This window comes from Sus scrofa, chromosome 2 (genome assembly GCF_000003025.6).
Source record: "Sus scrofa isolate TJ Tabasco breed Duroc chromosome 2, Sscrofa11.1, whole genome shotgun sequence".
NCBI classification, from domain to species: domain Eukaryota; kingdom Metazoa; phylum Chordata; class Mammalia; order Artiodactyla; family Suidae; genus Sus; species Sus scrofa.
Window position 1 is genome coordinate 147,515,162 of NC_010444.4, and position 24,900 is coordinate 147,540,061.

At 41.7% G+C, this 24,900-nt stretch overlaps 1 protein-coding gene across 1 annotated transcript in view; it reads right to left on the minus strand.

The window, feature by feature from the left end:
- The window catches only part of LARS (leucyl-tRNA synthetase), a 74,066-nt gene that overhangs the window by 35,030 nt on the left and 14,136 nt on the right, over positions 1–24,900 (minus strand). Inside the window, 11 exon segments of the mRNA XM_021084961.1 lie at positions 694–771; positions 3,520–3,660; positions 4,420–4,473; positions 9,860–9,936; positions 10,022–10,109; positions 14,206–14,431; positions 14,537–14,604; positions 17,054–17,117; positions 18,873–18,985; positions 19,705–19,866; positions 23,938–24,075. Coding sequence (XP_020940620.1) covers positions 694–771; positions 3,520–3,660; positions 4,420–4,473; positions 9,860–9,936; positions 10,022–10,109; positions 14,206–14,431; positions 14,537–14,604; positions 17,054–17,117; positions 18,873–18,985; positions 19,705–19,866; positions 23,938–24,075 — 1,209 coding nt within the window.

Consider the following 24,900-nt stretch of genomic DNA (forward strand, 5'->3'; position numbering starts at 1 on the left):
GCCCAGGAACTTCCACGTAGCAAGGTCGAGGTCAAGGAAAAAAAAAAAAGTCTTATAGACCACTGTCTCTCCATATTAAGAGTATAAACTGTAAAAAGTCAAAAATCAATTTTAAAACTCAACAGAAACAAGTTACAACAAAAAAGAAGAGGGAAAAAAGGATAAAAGTAAAGCACTAAAGAAAAAAGGAATTCTACCTACCAGTACCTTGAATGGCCACTGAGGCATCATTAAAGATCTTTGTATGTGATTTGTACATGCGAACTCATTTTGCTTTTTAGGGCCGCACCCGTGGCTTAAGTTCCCAGGTTAGGGGTTGAAGAGGAGCTACAGCTGCCAACCTACACCACAGCCATAGCAACACTGGATCCTCTAACCCACAGAGCAGGGGCAGGGGTCAAACCTACATCCTCATATATACTGGTTGGATTCGTGTCCACTGAGCCTCGGAGGGAAGTCCCTGCACATGCAAACTTTAGAACACTACTTCATCATCGCAGGTGGGATGTTTAAGTTAAGTGACCTGCTAAATAGGTCTCCAATTATATATACATGTATTATACACAAAACTGTATCTTTAATATTGCTCCAGGTTCTACTACAGAACTCGGTGCTAATAAACACTGTCAAGTCTGCCTATTAATTAAAAGCTTTTCTCCTACAACAGTATTCAGAGGACAGCTTATCACTTACAGTGTCAATCATCCTATTTCGAATACTCTTCTTTACATCTTGGACCTTCTGTCCTTCAAATCCATCCACCAACATTATCTAAAAGGATGAGAAGTGGGGAGAAAACACATATAAAACAATTAAAATTTGTTTTGGGTTCCCGCTGCCCCAACCTTTCCCTGACTAAATTTACTTTCATCCACAACCAAGATATGTTTAATGTGAACTTCACCACACTTAACAACCACAACAAGTTTTTATTCTGGCACAGCTTGGAAACCTAATAGTTCTCACACACTTATTTTTCTTTTAGTATAACTAGGATAGCTATTATGAATATGATTAGAAAGAATCCCACTTCTGAGGCTTCCACGTGGAGAAAATTCCTCTACCCTAACTGATGTCATTCCCAAAGGCTCTGGGAGAAGGAACTGCAGCTCAGCCCTACTTGGGCTTCTCCCAGCTCTGTTTACTGCCAGCGAGCACTCGCATTTGCTCAGCCTTATGATACACTTGGCTCATAGAGGAAGCCCTACTGTATTTTTTTGTTTGTTTGTTTTTGTTTTTGGTCTTTTGTCTTTTTTGTTGTTGTTGTTGTTGCTATTTCTTGGGCCGCTCCCGCGGCATATGGAGGTTCCCAGGCTAGGGGTCGAATCGGAGCTGTAGCCACCGGCCTACCCCAGAGCCACAGCAACGAGGGATCCGAGCCGCATCTGCAACCTACACCACAGCTCACGGCAACGCCAGATCGTTAACCCACTGAGCAAGGGCAGGGACCGAACCCGCAACCTCATGGTTCCTAGTCGGATTCGTTAACCACTGCGCCACGACGGGAACTCCCCCTACTGTATTTTAACTCTGCCTTTTATGTAGTGGAGAAATTTAATTCTAGGGCAAAGTCCTGGCTTGTCTACTGTTTTCACAGAGCTGAGCCACAATCCCCTTCTACGTGACACTCTGACGTCTATCCACCTGACTTCCCTGACTCTCTCAAACAGTTTCTATCTTACACGGAATAGACCTTCCAATCCTCTAACATACTAAAATGCTTCACATCTAATTAATCACTATGAGATTATAGTTATCAATCATGGCTCGGGGTGAAGAGTACAAATCTTAGAGCCAGGTTACCTAGTTTGAGTCCTAGTTCTGCCTGGCTCCCTGGCTAATCTTGGTAAATTACTTCATCTCTAAGTGTCTCAATTTCTTCATCTGTAAAATGAGAACAGTGCCTACTTCACAAGGTTTTGAGTTGTGAATTAAGTTAATATGTAAATGCTATGTAAGTGTTGACTTTTATTGTCATCCAAAATGTGTAAGTCACTTAAAAATAGAGACATATAACCAATTCTTGGTTACCCAGAAAAATGAAAGTCAAGGGGAAAAATAAAGAGTTCCCTGGTGGGCTAGCAGTTAAGGACTCAGCATCACTGCTGTGGCTCGGGTTCAATCCCTGGCCTGGGAACTTCCACATCCCAGCAGTATGGCCAAAAATAAACAAGTAAATAAATTACATAAAGAACATTTTCATTTATAACCTTAAAAATCCTCATTTCAACCTGAAGCCACTAGCAACCTGAATGAGTTTTTACTTTCTCTGGCCTCATCTTCTTTCCACGGAAATGTAAGACACATGAACCAGTGCACAATTAAGGAGAAGAGAGGCTCTAAAGTTGTTTGTTATGCTAACATAGTAACAAGTAAATTAATGAACTGAATGAAACTGCTTATTTAAAATATGAACTCCTTGGGGAGTTCCCATGGTGGCTCAGTGGTTAATGAATCTGACTAGGATCCATGGTTGGATCCCTGGCCTTGCTCGGCGGATTAAGGATCCGGTGCTACCAGGAGCTGCGGTGCAGGTTGCAGATGCAGCTTGGATCCTGCATTGCTGCGGCTGTGGTGTAGGCCAGCAACTACAGCTCTGATTCAACCCCTGCCTGGGAACTTCATATGCCGCAGGTGCAGCCCTAAAAAGCAAAGAAAATAGTAATAATAATAAATTAAAATATGAACTCTTCGGCATTCTTACTGTGGTACAGTGGGTTAAGAATCCAACTGTATGGAGCTCCCGTCATGGCTCAATGGTTAACAAACCTAACTAGTATCCATGAGGACGCGGGTTCGATCCCTGGCCTTGCTCAGTGGGTTAAGGATCTGGTGTTGCTGTGGCTGCAGCGTAGGCTGGCAGCAATAGTTACGAACTGACCCCTAGCTGGGGACTTACATATGCTGTAAGCGCAGCCCTAAAAAGACAGAAGACAAAAAAAACAAAAAACAACAAAAAAAGAAAGAATCCAACTGCAGCGGTTCAGGCTGCTGCAGAGGTGCGGGTTGGATCCCTGGCCAGGCTCAATAGGTTAAAAGAATCCAATGTTGCTGCAGCTGTGGCATACATTGCAGCTGTGGCTCAGATTCAATCTCTGGCCTGGGAATTTCCATATGCCATGTGTGTGGCTATAAAAAAATAAACATTAAAATAAAAAATTAATTAATTAAATATAATTCTTCAATTAAAAGAGCAAAAAAAGGGAACAAGTATTCTTCATATGATAAACCTTTGGAGTTTATGGTAGAATAGTATGACTAACTTTAAATATCTTCACAAGAAATTCGCTCAGAGATTAGAAGGCACAAAAATGGAATTTCTGTAAATACTATTAGACAAAAATGTATTACAAAAAAAAAATTTGGAAACAAAGAATACAATCTTACAGTAAGGGCTCTCTAATTAAGATACAGTTAAAATTACACTAAACTTTTCTATAATTTTTTCTAAATCACTAAGAAGAAAATCACAAAGCATGAAGAAAATCAAATAAAAACGATAAAAAAGTCATTACTTACACCATCATAAAACCCCTTTAGGTATAATTTCTCCTTTGCTTCTGCAAGTTTTTCTCGGTCATTTTGGCTCTGAACTTTCAACTCATCACACAGAGTTACAGCAGAAAGCTTTCCAAAACCTGGGATTTCAATGATTGGCACCTGCAAACAACAGCAATGTCAGGAACTTATTCATACCAAGTGAACACAAAAGCAGCCCTCGACACGCAGTCTTTGTGCCTCTACTATCCAATGAAGTCATTTCAGATTTTATGTATCAATACATCAGTGTCACACATTAGGGACTAACACTCAGAATATGAATCTGTCTTCCTCCTTTCCACAGGAACCACCCAAATTCTCTGTACCAACCCCCCACATTACAAGCACACCTTCCCCAGCTCTCAACCTTCCACTGACATATAATTACCTAAATCATTAATGCTGAAACTAGCATAAGCATGTAAACAACTAAACTTACAGATGATTTTGTTTTTGGCTTATAGTCAGTATTCTGGATTCTTCACAAAAATTACTCACTAGTAATTTAAATGGTTTTTCTTCTGCAGACACTAATATGAAAACTTAAATATTCATGAGAAATACTACAAAATTTTGTCTTTAAAAGACTAGAAATTGGCCACACTAGAAAAAAGCTACTGTAATGCTGGTGATGGTAAAAAGCTATTTGTTGTTCCAGAACTGCAGGTGTCAGGTGCTAAAGTAATGCCTATTATTACTCTTTCTTTTGCTCTCATTTGCCATGGCAGATACCACGTTAAAGCAAATATACTCTTAAGCAAACTCCCTCTTATCTTCATACTCTACCAATTATTTAATCCTATTACCAGTAAAGCGTTAGCTCCTTTTCCCTCTAATAAAGAGATAAATATGAATATTGTGGATCATCTATGTACTCACAGGCTCGAATGGCAAGACCATATCATCTCTAATTCCATACTTTGCTCGCAAAGCCTACAAAAAAAAATGGAAGTTAGTACTAATGATCAATATTTCACTTGCATAATCATCAAGAAGCACCTCCAAACTTTTAAAACTATTTTTGTTCTCTCCATAAAGAGCAATTTTTTTTTTTTAATAGCCCTACCCTCAGCCTATGGAAGTTCCCAGGCCAGGTACTGAATCCAAGCAAGCCACAGCTGCAAACTATGATGCAGCTGTGGCAACACGGGATCCTTTAACCCACTGCTCTGGGATAGGGATCAAACACTTGCCTCCAGTGACCTGTGCCGCCCCAGTCTGATTCTTAACCCACTACACCACAGCAGGGAACTCTGAGAGTAATGTTTTAATTTTACCAATATCTCAAGAAGGGATGTATGACTTTAAAAATGCAGAACAGGGAGTTCCCATCGTGGCTCAGTTGTTAAGGAATCCGACTAGGAACCATGAAGTTGCGAGTTCAATCCCTAGCCTTGCTCAGTGGGTTAAGGATCTGGAGTTGCTGTGAGCTGTGGTATAGGTTGCAGATGCAGCTTGGATCCCGAGTTGCTGTGGCTCTGGCATAGGCTGGCAACTACAGCTCTAATTCTACCCCTAGCCTGGGAACCTCCATATGCTGTGGGAGCGGCCCAAGAAATGGCAAAAAGACATAAAAATTTAAAAAAATTAAAAAGCAGAACAGTTCAAGTGAATGGCTGAAATAATGAGACTATACAGCAAAAACAAAAGCTAACACACACACACACCCCAATTAAAACAAGGTTCATATTCCAGACTGCACTGAAAATGTGAGTATCAGAAAACTTTATTTCAGGAGTTTCCATTGTGGCTCAGTGGTTAACAAACCCGACTGGCAACCATGAGGTTTCAGGTTCAATCCCTGGCCCTCACTCATCGGGTTAAGGATCAGGCATTGCCCTGAGCTGTGATGTAGGTTGCAGATGAGGCTTGGATCCCACGTTGCTTTGGCTGTGGCGTAGGCTGGTGGCTACGGCTCCAATTAGACCCCTAGCCTGGGAACCTCCATATGCTGTGGATGTGGCCCTAAAAAAGATGATTAAAAAAAGAACACTTTACCTCAAAACTTTTATAAAACCTATCACATCAACAGATTAAAAAAGAAGAATTAGGTCTGGCATTGTCGCTGCTGTGGCTTTGGTTACAGCTGTGACACAGGTTCAATCCCTGGCCCCAGAGCTTCCACATGCTGCAGGCGTAGCCCCCCCCCACTAAAAAAAAAAAAAAAAAAAAGAAGAATCACACAGTCATATCAACAGATGAAAAAAAGCATTTGACCAAATCCAATAGCCACTGATGATAAAAACTCTCAGTAAACTAAAACAGAAGCAGATCTCAACTTGGTAAAGACTATGTATTTAAAAAAACCTACAGCTGGAGTTCCTTGGTGGCACAACAGGTTAAGGATGCAGATTTGATCCCTGGCCCGAGAACTTACACATGCTGCAGGAGCAGCCAAAAGATAAAATGGCTAATTAAAAATAAAACAAAACAAAAAACAAACTGAAAAACCACCCTACAGCTAACAACATACTTGATGAGAAATTTAAAGCTTTCCCACTAAGATCGGATATGCTAGGATAACCCCTCCCACCAATCCTTTCCCACTCCCTTTTTTTTCAGTCTTTTTGGGGCCACACCTGCGGCATATGGAAGTTCCCAGGCTAGGGGTCAAATCAGAACTACAGCTGCCGGCCTACACCCCAGCCACAGCCACACAGGATCCAAGCCACATCTGTAACCTACACTGTAGCTCATGGCAATGCTGGATCCTTGACCCACTGAGCCAGCCAGGGATTGAACCCACATCCTCATGGATACTACATGGATTCGTTTCCACTGCACCACAACAAAACTCCTGACCACTCCTTTTCAACATTATGCTGAATGTTCTTGATGATGAAATAAGGCATGCAAAGAAAAGGTATACAGGAGTTCCCTTGGTGCGCAGTAGGTTAAGGATCTGGCGTTGTCACTGCACAGTGGCTCAGGCTGCTGCTGTGGTGTGGGTTAGATCCCTGGCCCAGGAATCTCCACATGCCAAGAGTATGGCCCCCCAAAAAAGAGGTATACGGTTATAAAGATTGGAAAGGAAAACATCGAACTCTATGTAGAAAATACATAAAAATAAACAATAACAAAAAAACTCCTGGAACAGACAGGCAATTATGGCAAGGTTGCAGATTACAGCGTTAATATGTAAGATTCAATTGTTCCTATATACCAACAATGAACAAGTGTAACTTGAAATTAAAAACACAATACCAGGAGTTCCCGTCATGGCGCAGTGGGAACAAATCCAACTAGGAACCATGAGGTGGCAGGTTCGATTCCTGACCTTGCTCAGTGGGTTAAGGATCCGGCGTTGCCGTGAGCTGTGGTATGGGTTGCAGACACAGCTTGGATCCCATGTTGCTGTGGTTGTGGTGTAGGCCAGCAGCTGTAGCTCTAATTAGACCCCTAGCCTGGAAACCTCCATATGCCACAGATGTGGCCCTAAAAAATAAATAAACAAATAAAAACACAATACCATTTACATTAGTACTCCCCAAATTAAGTACAGCTGAACTTTAAACAATATGGGGTTTAGGGGCACAAATTCCTCTAAGCAGCTGAAAATTTGCATGTATCTTTATGGTCAGCCCACTGTATCCAAAGTTCCACATCTGCAAATTCAACCAACTACGGATCATGTAATACTTTAACACAAATTTATTGAGAAAAATCTACATATAAGTGGACCTGCGCAGTACAAACCTGTGCTATTCAATTGTACTTAGGTACAAAACTAACAATATATACCTACGACATGAAGAAAACTACAAAACCCTGATGAACAGGATCAAAGAAGAACTAAACAGATATTCCATGTTCACGGATTAGAGACTCAACACTGTCAAGATGTCAGCTCTTCTCAATTTAACCTACAGATTGAATACAATCTCGATCAAACTTACAGCCAGTTACTTTTACAGATAATAACAGACTGACTCCAAAGTTTATATGGAGAGACAAAAGACCCAGAATAACCAACTCAATACCAAAGAATAAAGCTGAAAGACTAATACTGTCTGACTCCAAAACTTACATATCATAACCTAGACGGTGTGGTGCTAGTGAAAGAATAGACAGATCAACAGAACACAACAGAGATCCCAGAAACATACCCTATAAATACAGTCAACTGGTCTTTGACAAAGGAGCAAAGGCAATACAATGGACCAAAGTCAACAAATGTTACTGGAACTGGAAATCCATATGCAAAAAAATCAATTTAGACTCAACCCAAAAATTAACTCAAAACTAACACAGAGTCTTACCATTTGATCCAATAATCGCACTGGTATTGAGGACTTCCTATCATGGCTCAGTGGCAGAGTTCAACCAGTACCCAAGAGGAAGTGGGTTTGACCCCAGGCCCCACTCAGTGGGTTAAGGATCAGGTGTTGCTGTGAGCTGTGGTGTAAGTCCCCGATGCAGCTTATATTCCACGCTGCCGTGGCTGTGGTGTAGGCCAGCAGCTGCAGCTCTGATTCATCCTCTAGCCTAGGAACTTCCATATACCATGGGTGTAGCATGAAAAAGAAAAAAAAGAAAAAGAAAAAAAGTCCCAGAAGATAACACAGGAGAAAACCTGAATGATCATGGGTATGGTAATGCCTTTTTAGATACACCACCAAAGACAATCTATGAAAGAAATACTTAATAAGCTGGACTTTATTAAAATTAAAAACTTCTACTCTGCAAAAGAAAATACCTAGAGAATTGAAAGACAAACTACATACTGACGAAAAAAAAAGAATGTTTGCAGAAGACACATCTGATAAAGGATTGTTAGACAAAATATACAAAGAACTCTTTAAATTAGACAGTAAGAAAACAACCTAATTTTAAAAATAAGCCAAAGAACTGGGTCACTGTGCTGCACAGTGGAAATTGGCAGAACATCATAAATCAACTATACTTTAATATAAAAATAAAATTAAAAAAATAAGCCAAAGACCTTAATAGACAAACCTCACCAAAGAAGAGACACATCATGGAAAAGAAGCATATGAAAAGATGCTCCACAACATCTGTCATCAGGGAAATGGAAAATAAAATGAGATGTCACTATACCCCAATTACAATGGTCAAAATCCAGAACAATGACAACACCAAATGCTGACAAGGATATGAAGCAGTAGGAACTCTCAAACAGTGCAGGTGGGAATGCAAAACAATTCGGCCACTTTGAAGACAGTTTGGTGGTTTCTAACAAAACTACACACAGTCTTACCATATGATCCAGTAATCACACTCACTGGTATTGACACAAGAGTTGCCACACAAAATTCTGCATATGGATGTTTATAGCAGCTTTACTCATCACTGCCAACACTTGTTACCAACCAATATGTTCTCCAGTAGGTGAATGAATAAACAAACTGTGTGCATCCAAACAGAATACTACTCAGTGCTAAAAAGAAATAAGCCATACAAGTTTCCAACTAGGAACCATGAGGTTGCAGGTTTGATCCCTGGCCTCCTTCAGTGGCTAACGATCCGGCGTTGCCGTGAGCTGTGGTATAGCAAACGTGGCTCAGATTTGGCGTTCCTGTGGCTCTGGCGCAGACTGGCATCTGTAGCTCCCTACAGACCCCTAGCCTGGGAACCTCCATACGCCATGAATACAGCCCTAAAAGGACAAAAAGAAAAAAGAAATAAGCTATAAAGCTATGAAAAAACCTGGGAAACCTTAAATGCATATTGCTAATTGAAAGAAGTCTATCTAAAAAAATCTACATACTATATAGTTCCAGTTCTATGACTTCCTGAGAAAGTAAAACTATGGTGACAATTAAAAAGATCAGTGATTGCCAGCGGTTGGAAGGAGGAGAGCTGAAAAGAGTAAAGAAGTTTTTAAGGCAGTGAAAATACTCTGTCTGTTATATTGATAGATACATGTCACTATACGTGTGTCCAAACCCCAGAGGATGTACAACCCACCAAGAGTGAGCCCTAAGGTAAACTATGGACTTTGGGTGGTTATAATGTGTCAACGCAAGCTCATCTTTGGTAAAAAGTGTACCACGCTGGTGAGTGATGCTGATGATGGGGAGGCTATGCCTGTGTTGAAGCAAGAGGCATATAGGAAATCTCTGTACCTTCCTCCCTTTCAATTTAATTATGAACCTAAAATTGCTGTAAAAAAATGTTTAAAAAAAGATTCTATGAAATATTACATTTAAAATTCAAACCACAGGAAAACACACAAACATCAAGAAACAGGTGAAGCCCAGCACTTCACAGATGCGCGCACAGACTTAGCCTAATCCAACAGTCAGCTGGACTCATCTGCTAACCACGGAGATGAGGAACATGAAACACAGATCCTCACCTGCTTTTTCTTCAAGTCTCTGAAGGCAGCGAAATCATCAGGGGAGTCAGAAGGAACACTCGTGACCACACCAGTCCCTTATAAAAGAAAGTGTGGAATTAACTAATACAACTAGAATATGTTTCCAACCAAAGAATTTCTAGAAAGAAACAAACTCTTTACCTTTATCCTCCTTGATAGTGAGCATTGGGAGAACATAGATCACCTTATAAGACGTTAAAGGTGCAGAAAGTGATGCCCCAAGAATTTCCTATGTAAGAAAAAGATCGGCATAAAATAGGAAATAACATTCTAATTATTAAAATTTAAAACAGTGGTGGAGTTTCCATCGTGGCTCAAACTAATATCCAGGAGGACGAGGGTTTGATCCCTGGCCTTGCTGAGTGGAGTTAAGGACCCAGTGTTGCCATGAGCTGCGGTGTAGGTTGCTGACGTGGCTCGGATCCCATGTTGCCGTGGCTGTGGTGTAGGCCAGTGGCTACAGCTCTGATTCTACCCCTAGCCTGGGAACTTCCATATGCCATGGGTTCAGTCCTAAAAAAATAAATAAATAGATAGGTAGGTAGGTAGACAGATAGATAGAAAGAAAGAAAATACATAAAGTAAAACAACTCAGAGTTCCTGTTGTGATGCGGCGGAAACAATCAGACTAGTAACCATGAGGATGCAGATTCAATCCCCAGCCTCGCTCAGTGGGCTGGGGATCTGGAATTGCTGTGAGCTGTGGGGTAGGTCGCACATGTGGCTTGGATCCCTCAATGTTGCAGCTGTGATGTAGGCCAGCAGCTGGAGCTCTGATTGGACCCCTAGCCTGGGAACTTCCATATGCCACACATTCAGCCCTAAAAAGCAAAAAAATTTTAAAAAAAGCAAAACAACTCATTCTTTTATACCTACTAGACTAAAAGAAATTTTAAAACAATTCTAATACCCAAATCTTGTGAGGAAATTAGTACACTAATAGGCTGAACCCAAAGCATATGGATATTCCAGGGCCAAGAATTGAATCTGAGCCACGGGTGCGACCTACACCCCAGCTGTAGCAATGCAGGGTCCTTTAACACACTGCACCAGGTTGGGGATCAAACTCAAGCCTCCTCAGTGACCTGAGGCCCTAGAGTCACATTCTTAACCCACTGTATCACAGCGGGAACACCCACTAATACACTGCTTTTAACGTTGTACTCCATTACGAAAACAATATAGGAATCCACAGCAAGAGACACACAAATATTCACACGACTGGGACCCGGCAATCCAATCTTACGAATTTTCCAGAAAGGAAAAAAAATTATTTTTTGAGAATCTGCCCAAAGCTGTATTAACTACATTAGCAAAACCTGAAACAACTAAAACTTTAAATGATAGAAAAATCACTTAATAAAATATGAGATACCAACAACTGAAATACACAGACGCATCTAGGAGTTCCCTTCATGGCTCAGTGGTTAACAAACCTGACTAGGATCCATGAGGACACGGGTTCAATCCCTGGCCTCACTCAGTAGGTCACGGATCCAGCGTTGCCGTGAGCTGTGGTGTGGGTCTAAATGGGGCTTGGATCTGACATTGCTGTGGCTGTGTAGGCTGAAAGCTGTAGCTCCAATTTGAGGCCTTGCTTGGGAACCTCCATATGCTGCGGGTGCGGCCTCAAAATAGCAAAAGAAAAAAAAAATGTATCTAGCTTCTCTTTAAAAAATCGTAAGAGCTGGTATCTGACAATACTGAACCCATATTCTCATGTATCAGCAGCTTGCAGCTGTTTATTTTAGCTAAGGAGTGCATTTTTTAATTCCACACAATGAATACCCAGCCACTTCACTGCTAATCTGTTTTTACAAAATTTATACTCATATGTTAAAGGCTAAATATCAGTACAATCTTAAAGACTGAGAACTATCTTTTTTCATTTATACTCTCCCAATTTTCTTCACTCCAGAATCTGCCCAAATTAACATGGAAAGAGACTGTATTTAAGAACAGGAAAAAGGAGTTCCCGTTGTGGCCCAGTGGTTAACGAATCTGACTAGGAACCAGGAGGTTGCAGGTTCGGTCCCTAGCCTTGCTCAGTGGTCAAGGATCCCGCGTTGCCGTGAGCTGTGGTGTAGGTCACAGATGTGGCTCAGATCCCACATTGCTGCAGCTCTGGTGTAGGCTGGCAGCTGCAGCTCCGATTCGACCCCTAGGCTGGGAACCTCCATATGCCGAGGGAGCGGCCCCAGAAAAGGCAAAAAAAAAAAAAAAAGGAACAGGAAAAAATTTGTGTCATTAATCCTATTCTCAGACAGAACTCTAACATCAGGAACTAATGGATGTGGCAGCGATGCTTATAAAAAAAAACAAGCAATTCAAATGTGCATTATAGAGAATCGTTAAATAACTTGTGGCAGAGCCAAACAACAGAACCCTGTGTAACAGTAAAAACTAAGAACAAGGAAGATGTTTAGGTGGTGATAAAATGATTACCAAGACACAGTTAAGTAAAAAAGAAAGCAAAACACAGAACAATGTAGTAACGTATATGTAGCTCTGTGTGTGTGTGAAAAAGAAGGCAAAGGAATATACACTTATACATTTGTTTGTATAAACATGAAATACTCCTAGAAGGATACACAGGACAGTGATTTTACTGACTGCCTAGCAAGGGAGAATTGAGTTACTGGGTGTATTTTGTATATCCTTTTGTCTTTTGAATTTTGAGACTTATGAATATTTAACAATCTAGTCAAAATAAAAGTTTACAGGAGTCCCCACGTATCTCAGCGGGTTAGGGATCCACCGCCGTCATTGCTGTGGCTCTGGTTACAGCTGTGGGGCAGGTTCAATCCCTGGCCCAGGTATATGCACATGCCATAGGTGTGGCCAAAAATAAAGAAATAAGTTTACCAACTAAGTAAGAAATGGAAGTCCAATTCAAAAGGAGAACTGAGGAGCTCCTGCTGTGCTCCAGCAGGTTAAGGACCCAACACTGTCTCTGTGAGGATGCGGGTTCAATCCCTGACCTGGCTCAGTGGGTTAAGGATCCAGCATTGCCATGAGCTATGACGCAGGTCTCAGATGCAGCTCAGATTTGTTGTTGCCATGGCTGTGGCGTAAGGTGCAGCTTCAGCTCTGATTCAATCCCTAGCCCAGGAACTTCCATATGCTGCAGGTGTAGCCATTAAAAAAAAAAAAATGAATTGTGATGGTATTCTACTCATTTTTTTCTTTTAAAAGATTATTATGATACCAAAAATCAGTATGTACCAAAGGGAATAAAACATACTCAAAAATACTAGTAAGTAAATAAACTCTAAGAGCTTTGTAACCATCTAGATTTAGTTAAGATCAACTATGACTTTCTTTTCAGAAAAAAAGCAGCTGCAATTCTACACCAGGAATGCAGGTAATCACACTTAACAAGTAATATAGTGTCTGCTGCAGCTATTAAATCTCGTATTTTTCAACCTCACACAATGAATACTCCTCATCAATTAAAAGAAAAACAAAAACAACTGCAGTTCCCATTGCGGCTCAGTGGTAACGAACCTGACTAGTATCCATGAGGACGCAAGTTTGACCCCTGGCCCTGGTCAGTGAGTTAAGGATCCAGTGTTGCTGTGAGCTACGGTGTAGGTCACAGACGAGCCTCGGATCCCACGTTGCCGTGGCTGTGGTGTAGGCTGGCAGCTGCAGCTCTGATTCAACCCCTAGCCTGGGAACTTCCACATGCCGTGGGTTTGGCCCTAAAAAACAGCGATGACGACAAACTACTCCTACACACATGTGTGAATCTCACAGTCATCATGTTGAGCCAAAGAAGGTGGAAACAAAAGGGTACAGAGTATAAAATTCCATTGTGTAAGGTGAAGAACAGCAACTAATCCCTAGTGACGAAGTCACAGCAGTTGTTACCTTTTCAGGAGCCCGCTGAGTACTCATGTGAAACACACAGGGGAGCCCCTTCTGGAGTGTGGGAACTGTTCCAGACCTTGACTGGGTGGTACTCACATGAGTGTATAAGGATGTGAAAACACACCAAAATAGACACTTAAGACTTCCACATCTGACTGCATGTACATCCCAATTTAAAAGTTCTTTAAATATTCTCTCGAGCTTCATTGCTGACATTTTTTTTCCTCTTTTTGGCCACCCCACAGATAGGGAGTTCCCAGGTCAAGTATCAGATCTAAGCCTGTGGCAACAAGCTGTGGCAACAACGGACCCTTTAAGCCACAGCACCGGCCAAGGATGGAACCTGCATCCTGGTGCTGCAGAGACACTGCCGATGCCACTATGCCACAGCAGGAACTCCCGTTGCCCTTGAAATTTGTGCACTAAGATTAAAAGTCTGCTACCCAACTCACCTCTCCCATCAACTCCTTAACGACAGGCACCACCCCGTTGTCCTTGGTGAAGCCCTGATAGGACATATTCCTCGCAGCTCTTGGGGTGCAGATGAAGATATCACCATTCACTGTCTCAAATCCAATGTACTTAATCTCAGGGTGAACCCAACAGTTCGTCTGTCCAAACATAGTCTCAGGTCTGAGAGTGGCAGCTACCAAGAAGACATTTTTCCCTTTCAAGCCACTAAGAAGAAAAAAATACATGTTTATGCAAAAAAAATGTTGCCGACTCTATCACAACCATCTGATATTTCAAAAAGATGAAGCAACAATTCTTCAGCAAACTTACCTTAATTTGCATGGGTATGGCTCAAGCACTTTCAACTTGATTAAGGTATATTCCTGAGGTCCAACACCCTAAAAAAATAAACAAAAATTTAAAGGGGAGAGTGCTCTTGTAGGGCAGTGAGTTAAGGATTTGATGTTGTCACTGCAGTGGCTCAAGTTTCTGCTGTTGAGGGTTCAATCCCTAGACCAGGAGCTTCCACATGCCAATAGTGCAGCCAAAAAAATTTTAAATGGGGAAAAAGGACTTGAATTAAACCTGCAAATCCATGTGAGAGATTTGATTCAAATTTCTAAGGTGGATTCTTGCATCATTAGAATTCTTTCTTCCAATGAAGAGACGGCCAGTTGCGTGCTGGCCACATGGAAGCCTACTGTGAAAGAAGTGACGTCAGAGACCACCATCCCGCCTCACACTAGACGAGAACTGGCCAAGGAGGCCCAGAGTGTGCTGAGTAAGGTTTGCTAAGGACACCGCTGAGAGGGAAGAACAGGAAAAAAAAAGAGAAGTGACTTGGATTAATCAGCCAAAATGGGAGTCAGAAGACAACATGAGCAGTCATCACAGACACACACTGAACAACAGGTCAAATGATATAGATTCAAAAACCTAGCTTGGGCCCTGGAACCAAGGAGTCACAATCGCTCTGAGCCTTCATTGCCTCCTTGCAAAACAACTATGCCAGGCACACTCGGGACTGTGCTGAGGAACACATAAGATAATGACAGGAAAGTGCTTTGAAAAACTCGGGACTGTGCTGAGGAACACATAAGATAATGACAGGAAAGTGCTTTGAAAAACTATTAGGATACTGTTACCACTGATTACCCTAAAGCTTAATACAGTCATGGAGTTCCCACTGTGGCTAAGCGGTTAGCGAACCGGACTAGAAACCTGGCCTAGCTCAGTGGGTTAAGGATCCGGCACTGCCGTGAGCTGTGGTGTCGGTCACAGATGTGGCTCGGATCCCGAGCTGCTGTGGCTCTAGTATAGGCTGGTGGCTACAGCTCCGGTTGGATCCCTAGCCTGGGAATCTCCATATGCTGCAAGTGTGGCCCTAAAAAGACAAAAAGACAAAAAAACCCAACCAAACAAACAAACAAAAAACAGGAAACTGGGCCTTCTGAAGTCTCTCAAATCTTTCGAAATTTTGACCAACTCACTCCTATCAGGTAAGTTACATCATAACTGAAGGCTGATTTTGGAAAGGCGTGGCTAGACTTACAAATGTATTCAAAGGTGGTAACAAAGAATGATGCGTTCGTGGGGACCCCAAAGTTCAGGTCCTGGCACTGCTGTTGATCTACTGCGCCAAGGCTTTAGGCACACGACTTACTCTTGCTTCACTCAAGTATTAACATGTCCTGCAGGAACGCAGAGTGAGCTGATGCCACACATGCGAGAAGTACTCTGGCAGTAAGTGGGCACATGACCAAAGCCAAGTATAAACAGAATCTGCGCATACCATTTAACTACCTATCTCACTGCCCGTCCCCATGCTCTCCTTTCAGAGCAGTGCATTCCTCACGCAGGGCTTCTCAAACATTAGCAGCCGTGTGAATCACATTAAGAACACAGTAAAGGGAGTTCCCACTGTGGCTCAGCAGTAATGAACCCGACTAGTATCCATGAGGACACAGTTCGATCCCTGGCCTCGCTCAGTGGGTTAAGAATCTCGTGTTGCTGTGGCTGTCGTGTAGGCCGGCAGCTACAGCTCCCATTCAACCCCTGGCCTGGGAACTTCCATTTGCCAAAGGTCATGCTCTAAAAAAGACAAAAAAATGCATTAAAAGACCTAATCCTAGGCCCCACCTGAGCTTCTGATTCAGCAATTTTGGGATGAGGCTCAAGAATAGGTTTTTTTTTTTTTTTTTTTTTTTTTGGCCATGCTCTCGGCACACAGAAGTTCCTGGGCCAGGGACTGAACCTGTGCCAGCTACAATCTGCACCACAGCTACATCAATGCCAAATCCTCGATCCACTGAGCCACAGAGGAACTTCCAAGAAGTTCCTAACAGAAGCTGCTGTAGCTGAACCTACCTAACGCCCCTGCCCCCCCACGTAGTAGAAAGGTCCCAGACAAGACACAGGTACCTATGACGATATTCTGCCTCCCTCCTCACAGCCACCAGAGCATCATGACTATACACCTCAGTACCACAATAAAGTCATTTTTAAGTTTCTGACCCACTTCTTAAACTCTACGCCCCTATAAAGAATTATCACACAAATGGAGTTCCCATCCTGGCACAGTGGAAATGAATCCAACTAGGAACCATGAGGTTGTGGGTTTGATCCCTTGCCTCACTCAGGGGGTTAAGGATCCGGCATTGCCATGAGCTATGGTGTAGGTCACTGATACAGCCCAGATCTGGCGTTGCTGTGGCTCTGGCATTGGCCAGCAGCTGTAGCTCCGATTTGACCCCTAGCCTGAGGACCTCCCTGTGCCACGGGTGCGACCCTGAAAAAGACAAAAGACCAAAAAAAAAAAAAAAAAAAAAAAATTACACAAATAATTACCTCTCCAGTTTGTCTGTCATGATCCATACAAGGCTGTCCATCTTTTGGAGAATAAATAGTGTACCTAAAAACAAATAAGTGACAAACAATATATATATATTTTTGGTCATCTTAGGGTCATACTCATGGCATATTTAAGTTCCCAGGCTAGGGGTTGAATCGGAGTTGCAGCTGCCATCCTACGCCACAGCCACAGCAACGCCAGATCCAAGCCACGTCTTTGACCTACACCACAGCTCACAGCAATGCCAGATCCTTAACACACTGAGCAAGACCAGGGATCAAACCCATGTCCTCATGAGTACTAGTCGGCTTCGTTATCACCAAGCCATGACAGGAAATCCACAAATAATATTATAATATAAAAGTTTTGGGGAGTTCCCGTCGTGGCGCAGTGGTTAACGAATCCCACTAGGAACCATGAGGTTGTGGGTTCGGTCCCTGCCCTTGCTCAGTGGGTTAACGATCCGGCGTTGCCGTGAGCTGTGGTGTAGGTTGCAGACGTGGCTCGGATCCCGCGTTGCTGTGGCTCTGGCGTAGGCTGGTGGCTACAGCTCCGATTCGACCCCTAGCCTGGGAACCTCCATATGCCGCGGGAGCAGCCCAAGAAATAGCAACAACAACAAAAGACAAAAGACAAAAAAATAAATAAATAAATAAAAGTTTTGGAGTTCCCGTCGTGGCGCAGTGGTTAACGAATCCGACTAGAAACCATGAGGTTGCAGGTTTGATCCCTGCCCTTGCTCAGGGGGTTAACGATCCGGCGCTGCTGTGAGCTGTGGTGTAGGTTGCAGACGTGGCTCGGATCCCGCGTTGCTGTGGCTCTGGCGTAGGCTGGTGGCTACAGCTCCGATTCGACCCCTAGCCTGGGAACCTCCATATGCTGCGGGATCGGCCCAAGAAATGGCAAAAAGACAAAAAAAATAAAATAAAAAAATAAAAGTTTTACCCTAACATATTTGCCAGTATTGCTCCTAACATCCAACAGTATTTCTTCTAACTAAAACCTCTGAGCAAAGGTCTACGTCATTTTTATGCTTTTATAGGGAGTTCTACCGACAACAGTTATTTAACGAAAGTTTTCTGCCTTCATCAAAGGTAATACCAATGAAAAAGATTCACGGATCTTGGCGTTGTAGTATGAAACAAAAGATTATAAAATACGTATTCACTTTGGAAATGTGAATAGATTTTTATTATTTTTTTGTCTTTTTAGGATTGCACTCACAGCATACAGAAGTTCCCCAGCTAGGGGTAGAATCAATGCTGTAGCTGCCAGCCTACACCACAGCCACACCCAATCCAAGCCTCGTCTGTAACCCACACCACAGCTCACGGCAATGCTGGATTCTTAACCCATTGAGTGAGGCCAGGGATGGAACCTGCCTCATCATGGATACTAGTCAGATTTGCTACCACTGAGCCACAATGGCAACTCCCTGGAAATGCAAATAGTTCTTAATGAATCCATATCGTTAAAGAAGAACCTTATGGAACAATTTACAGAGCAAAGCATTTAAAAAAAAAAAAGTTTTTTTCACACGCACAAATGAAACAATTTTCCTGTTGGTTAGAATACTTACGAGAGTCTTTAGTGAAACCAAAAAAAGCTAACGCCCGTGTTCTCCCTGGTTCTATCTGTCACAAATACTAAGTAGCTCAGAGAAATTAAGACACGGGCAAGACAAAAAGGAAAACAAAGAAAACAAGAGGCCAAAAAAAGAAAGTATAATGGAAGAAAATAAGCTATGGGGCACACAATTACAGTGCAGGAATTATACGATTTTTCCTTTATTAGATCAAAGAACAAGAGACTCACCGTTTCCCAAATTTAATTTTGTTTCTTTCTCTTAATGTTAAAAACTGCCACCTAACAAATGAATCGTAGTAAGGATTAACGTCAGTCGTGATGAAGGAACGCCGCCAGTCTACCTACAGAAGGAGAAAGGAAAAGGTAATTTTTGAGCAGTCCATAGTCTCTACGCATGAGAATTCCCACGTATCAATTACTTACTCTTCCCCCTCAGATTTTCCAATTTAGAATTACATCAAATATCAAAAGCGAACCAAAAATTTTCAAGTTCCATCTATTAGTTATTTATCACAACTGATACATTACTTTGTGCTTAATGCATAGGTTTTTTTAAATACACACATTTATATATTAAAGATACAGGAATTACGCGTTCCCATCGTGGCGCAGCGGAAATGAATCTGACTAGGAACCATGAGGTTGCGGGTTCGATCCCTGGCCTCGCTCACTAGGTTAAGGATCCAGCGTTGCCATGACCTATGGTGCAGGTCAGACTCAGCTTGGTTCTGATGTTGCTGTGGCTGTGGGGTAGGCCGGCAGCTGCAGCTTCAATTGGACCCCTAGCCTGGGAACCACTGTATGCCATGGATGTGGCCCAAAAAGCAAAAAAAAAATACATATATATATATTTATACAGCCCAAACCAACAACTCTGAAAGTACTTCACTGCTTACACCGAGGTCCCATTTGGTTCTAATCTGACAATAACAGTAACAAGACATTAGTGGAGTATCGGTGGAATACATTATTTCTAAATTAAGATGTCCAAATCTCATACAATCACACAAATATAAATGTGTTTTTCCTATTTTCTTCAACTATGGGGTGATGGGCATACCTTCAAACCCATTCTCTTCAGATCCTGGATAGCCAGCGGTGGGAAATACTCGAGCCAATGTTCTGCTTCAGAAAATTTGACGATCTCTTCATCAGACAGACCAAGGGATTTCATAATGTCCCACTGGTATTTCGAAGATCCAGTTTTAGCAGAAGCTTTACTCTGAAAATCATCAGCAAAACCAAACTCCATCAAAGAACAACCAACAACCAGTTAACAAATTCTAGGACCATAATAATTTTAAGTAAATAAACCTATTTGGGGAGTTCCCCTTGTGGCGCAGTGGTTAACGAATCCGACTAGGAACCATGAGGTTGTGGGTTCGGTCCCTGGCCTCGCTCAGTGGGTTAACGATCCGGCGTTGCCGTGAGCTGTGGTGTAGGTTGCAGACTCGGCTCGGATCCCACATTGCTATGGCTCTGGGCACAGGCTGGTGGATGCAGCTATGACAGGACCCCTAGCCTTGGAACCTCCATATGCCGCAGGAGCGGCCTAGCAAGACAAAAATAGATAAATAAATAAATAAAATAAAAACAAAATAAAAATAAACCTATTTGGAATTTTTTTGTGTGTGTGTGTGTTTGTATTTTCTAGGTCAACACCTGCGGCACATGGAGGTTCCCAAGCTAGATGTCTAAACGGAGCCATAGCTGACGGCCTATGCCACAGCCACAGCAACGTGCGATCCAAGCCGCATCTTCGACCTACACCACAGATCATGGCAACGCCATATCCTTAACCCACTGAGCGAAGCCAGGGGTTGAACCCGCAACCTCATTGTTCCTAGTCAGATTTGTTAACCACTGAGACACGACAGGAACTCCCCTATTTAAAAATTTTTTAACTCCAACATGATGCTGTTGATATGTCAGAATATTGAAGGACATACTATTTTGTCTGTCAAACCACAGAGTCTAATACCTAGATTCTGAAACTGAAGATAACTAAATGAATGGAACCATAAAGAATTATTATCACAAAGATAAGACCTTAGCACCAAACCTCCTTTATTTCCTTTTTTCTAATGCCACATGCATCTTTTTTAGTTACGAATAAGCACTAACAAGAGTTTCTTCCTTTTCCGTATTTACCAATATCATAAAGACAATCAAGTGCCAGGGATTAGAAGGACTTGAACAAAACTGTAAAAAGGCAGGACAAGGAATTTAGAGGGTAAGAAAACAGCTCTGTATGGTATTGTGGTGGTAGAAACATGACTGTGAGTTTGTCAAACCAAAATGATGACAGACTATAAAGAGTGAATTTTACTGCATGGAAAATTTTTTTTTTTAATTGACCAGGATATTGGAGGAACCCAGGATGAAATACAGACTGTGACAAATGTATCTAACTATATTACAAATATGGTGGAGTTCCCGTCGTGGCTCAGCGGAAATGAATCTGACTGGCATCCATAAGGATGTGGGTTGAGAATGTGAGTTAGGAGTTCCCGTCGTGGAGCAGTGGTTAACGAATCCGACTAGGAACCATGAGGTTGCGGGTTCAGTCCCTGCCCTTGCTCAGTGGGTTAACGATCCGGCGTTGCCGTGAGCTGTGGTGTAGGCTGCAGATTCGGCTCGGATCCCACGTTGCTGTGGCTCTGGCGTAGGCCGGAGGCTACTGCTCCGATTTGACTCCTAGCCTGGGAACCTCCGTATGCCATGGGAGCGGCCCAAGAAATAGCAAAAAGACAAAAAAAAAAAAAAAAAAAAGAATGTGAGTTAGATCCCTGGCCTCTCTCAGTGGGTTGGCAATTCGGCACTGCCATGAGCTGTGGTGTAGGTCGCAGACGGGTCTCAGATCCTGAGTTGCTGTGGCTGTGGTGCAGGCTGGCAGCTGTAGCTCCAAATCGACCCCCAGCTTGGGAACCTCCATATGCCAAGGGTGCAGCCCTGTGATATAAACACACAAAGGGAGTGGAAAAGAAAGGAGATTTAGAAGTAACTTTGGAAAACAGTGTGTTGACTAGATTCTAAAGACAAAAAGAGCTACACAAGTTCTCCTGTGGTGCAGCATATAAGAATGTGACTTAGTCACTGCAGCGTCTCAGGTCGCTGCTACAGCGCAGGTTCAATCCCTCACCTGGGAACTTCCACATGCCACAGGCACAGCCAAAAAAAAAAAAAAAAAAAGACCTATACACAAACACTATACACTATACTTTAGTTGGTAAAACTATTTCTCTCAGGAATACAGGTTGGTAATTTTGAAGCTACTGGTAGATAATTGAACAAATAACAGAGATACTCTAAGTAGCCCAGATTTCTCACTACTGGAGAAAAAAGTCACAAATAAGCAAAGGGACAGTGCCAAAATGAGCCCCACGGTGCTGAATCAGAGCCAGGGATATCAGTATGCACTTCTAAAATAAAAGATAGGGAGATAAATAAATACAGACACATACATGTAAGTGGGTTAGTATACACACATAAATTTCCTTGCTCCTTCTACAGAGAGCCTGGAAACAATGAGCATACCTAGCACTCAAGAGCTTAGTTTCTAAATACTATTTTTCAATAAAAAGCAAAAGGACTCCCCGGTAAAGTGGTTGATCCCAGGGCTAAAACAAGAAAAACACAAAATGAGCCTGGAGCATTCTGTAGCACTAAAAAATGAGGAAGTGCTCAAAAGAAAAGAAAGCAAGAAATAAGAAAAAGACGAGATAAGGGCATGTCAGATGGACACAGCAGCCAACTTAAAAGACTCCCAATGGCCACAGCTAGAAAAATTTGAGCAACAACAAAAACCCAGCAGTATTGGATTATAACCCAAAGAATAAATAAATGACCATGAACTCACACTAATATTATATAAAAAAAAGACAACTCTTCCTTTCAGAAGAATTCCAGATAATAAATGTAGAAGGAAGGAAGGAAATGGAAAATCACCAGTAGAACACAATAGTAATAACTGTTGCAGGCAAGATCTACTGATGAAGGCTAAACTTACCAAATTTTTTATTTTTTTTTTTTGTCCTTTTTCCCTTTTTTTTCTAAGGGCCGCTCCCAAGTCATATGGAGATTCCCAGGCTGGGGTCTAATCAGAGCCATAGCCGCCAGCCTATGTCAGAGCCACAGCAATGTGGGATCCAAGCCACGCCCGCAGCCCACACCACAGCTCATGGCAACGCTGGATCCTTAACCCACTGAGCAAGGGCAGGGACCGAACCCGCAACCTCATGGTTCCTAGTCGGATTCGTTAACCACTGCGCCACAAGGGGAACTCCATAAACTTAGCAAATACTTTAAAAGAAGTAAGACATTATTTCCAGAGCCTCAAAGTATCTCTCCTAGGAGTTCCCATCATGGTGCAGCAGAAACGAATCCGACTAGGAACCATGGGGTTGCGGGTTCGATCCCTGGTCTCGATCAGTGGGTTGAGGATCTGGCACTGCGGTGAGCTGTGGTGTAGGTCGCAGATGCAGCTCAGATCTTGCATTGCTGTGGTGTAGGCCAGCAGCTGTATCTCCGATTAGACACCTAGCCTGGGAACTTCCACATGCCCCAAGTGTGGCCCTAAAAAGCAAAAAAAAAAAAAAAAAAAAAAGTATTTCTCCCAGAATATATATGAATTACAATGAAGAAAATGGAATCTTTACGGGAGAAAAACCTGGCAGACACCACCTGAACCAAACGATCAAGGTTACCATCCCCAGTAATAAGACATATTGAGGTCTTACACTCCCTGATATGATACACTGAAGACACCTTACCTCCCAATCTATTCATGAGAAAGCAGTAGACAAACCCCAAAATTGAGGGACAGTCTATACATTATCTGACCAGTATTCTTCAAAAGAGCCAGGATCACAGCAAATAAAGAAAATATGACAATAAATGCCAAGTGGGATCTTGGATTGGATCTAGCAACAGAATAAGGATAGTAAGGAAAAACTCGTGAATCCAAATGAAGTCTCTAGTTTCTTAAACAGCACTGATGGAATGCTGATTTGTCTTGAGGACTGTATATGGTTACATAAGATGTAGCTGAATGAGGATTCTAAGGAAACCTAGATAATCTTGCAATTCCTAAGTCTAAAATTATCTCAAAATAAAGCTAAAAAGGAGAAAAAAGTGATGAAAAAATGAGAAAGATGATTTTTTGTTACTTTTTAAAAATTACTGAGTACTTTTTATGTGTCAAGTACCATGCTAGGACTGGGAATATAAGTATAAACGAGACAATTACAAATATAAAACTTCAACCAAAATAAGTAGCATCAAACCAACAAACCTTTTTTCCTTTAGCTTTATCCTTAAGTATTATATCTTCTGTTTTAGCATTGATTTCTTCCTCTTCCTCTTCTTCATCTGGAAAATCTGGGGGGCAGCCATAAAGCTCTATTTCTCTTTTCAATTTATCAGCACATGCCTATAACAAAAAACATGGGAAATGATAGATTTCAAAATTCAAGGTACAAACAATTCAAGTGTTTTTGCTTATACGGCCAATTAAAACTGACAGTTAAATTTTTTACAATATATCTATACATTCATAATAAGTGATACTTAGGGAAAACTCAAATAATAGAAATCATGTATCTAAAAATTCACTAATATACATCATTTACTCAGCAATCGCTTGAATTCAATACCCAGACTACTCAATATAGTACACTATATACGTTAGGCACTAGAAGTATAGAGATAGATATAGTGTTATCATTTTGAATAATAACATTAATAACTGCATTTCTCAATTTAAAGATTACTGTGTCATATATTAGTTATCATCAGAAACCTGCTATGAGACAGGATAGATATTAAGCCAGAAAACAGACATTAAATGATAAAAGTGATTTATCCAAGGTTATAAAGCTAGTAAGTAGCAAAATTAATGCATAAACCTGCACTTTCAACCTCAGCTCTTTTCAAGTGTACCACAATGAGTCCATTGTCACAAAGATGACACCAAGCAGACAATGCTAAAGGTATAAGAAAAATACAAATATAGAATTATGTATTTTAAACCAGGGGACTCTTCTACAATTTCAGTTAATAAAAAGGAGAAGAATGAGACATCAAGAAAGGCACTATTTTACAACCATGGATTCAATAACGAAAGACAAGGATCATTAAAAGATGCTGAAACCACTGGGTAACCACTGGGTAACTACATATTCAAAGGCTCTTAAAGTATCATCCCACAGACTACTTTTTAATTAAAAAAGAAAAAAACTACTTTTAGAATGAAGAA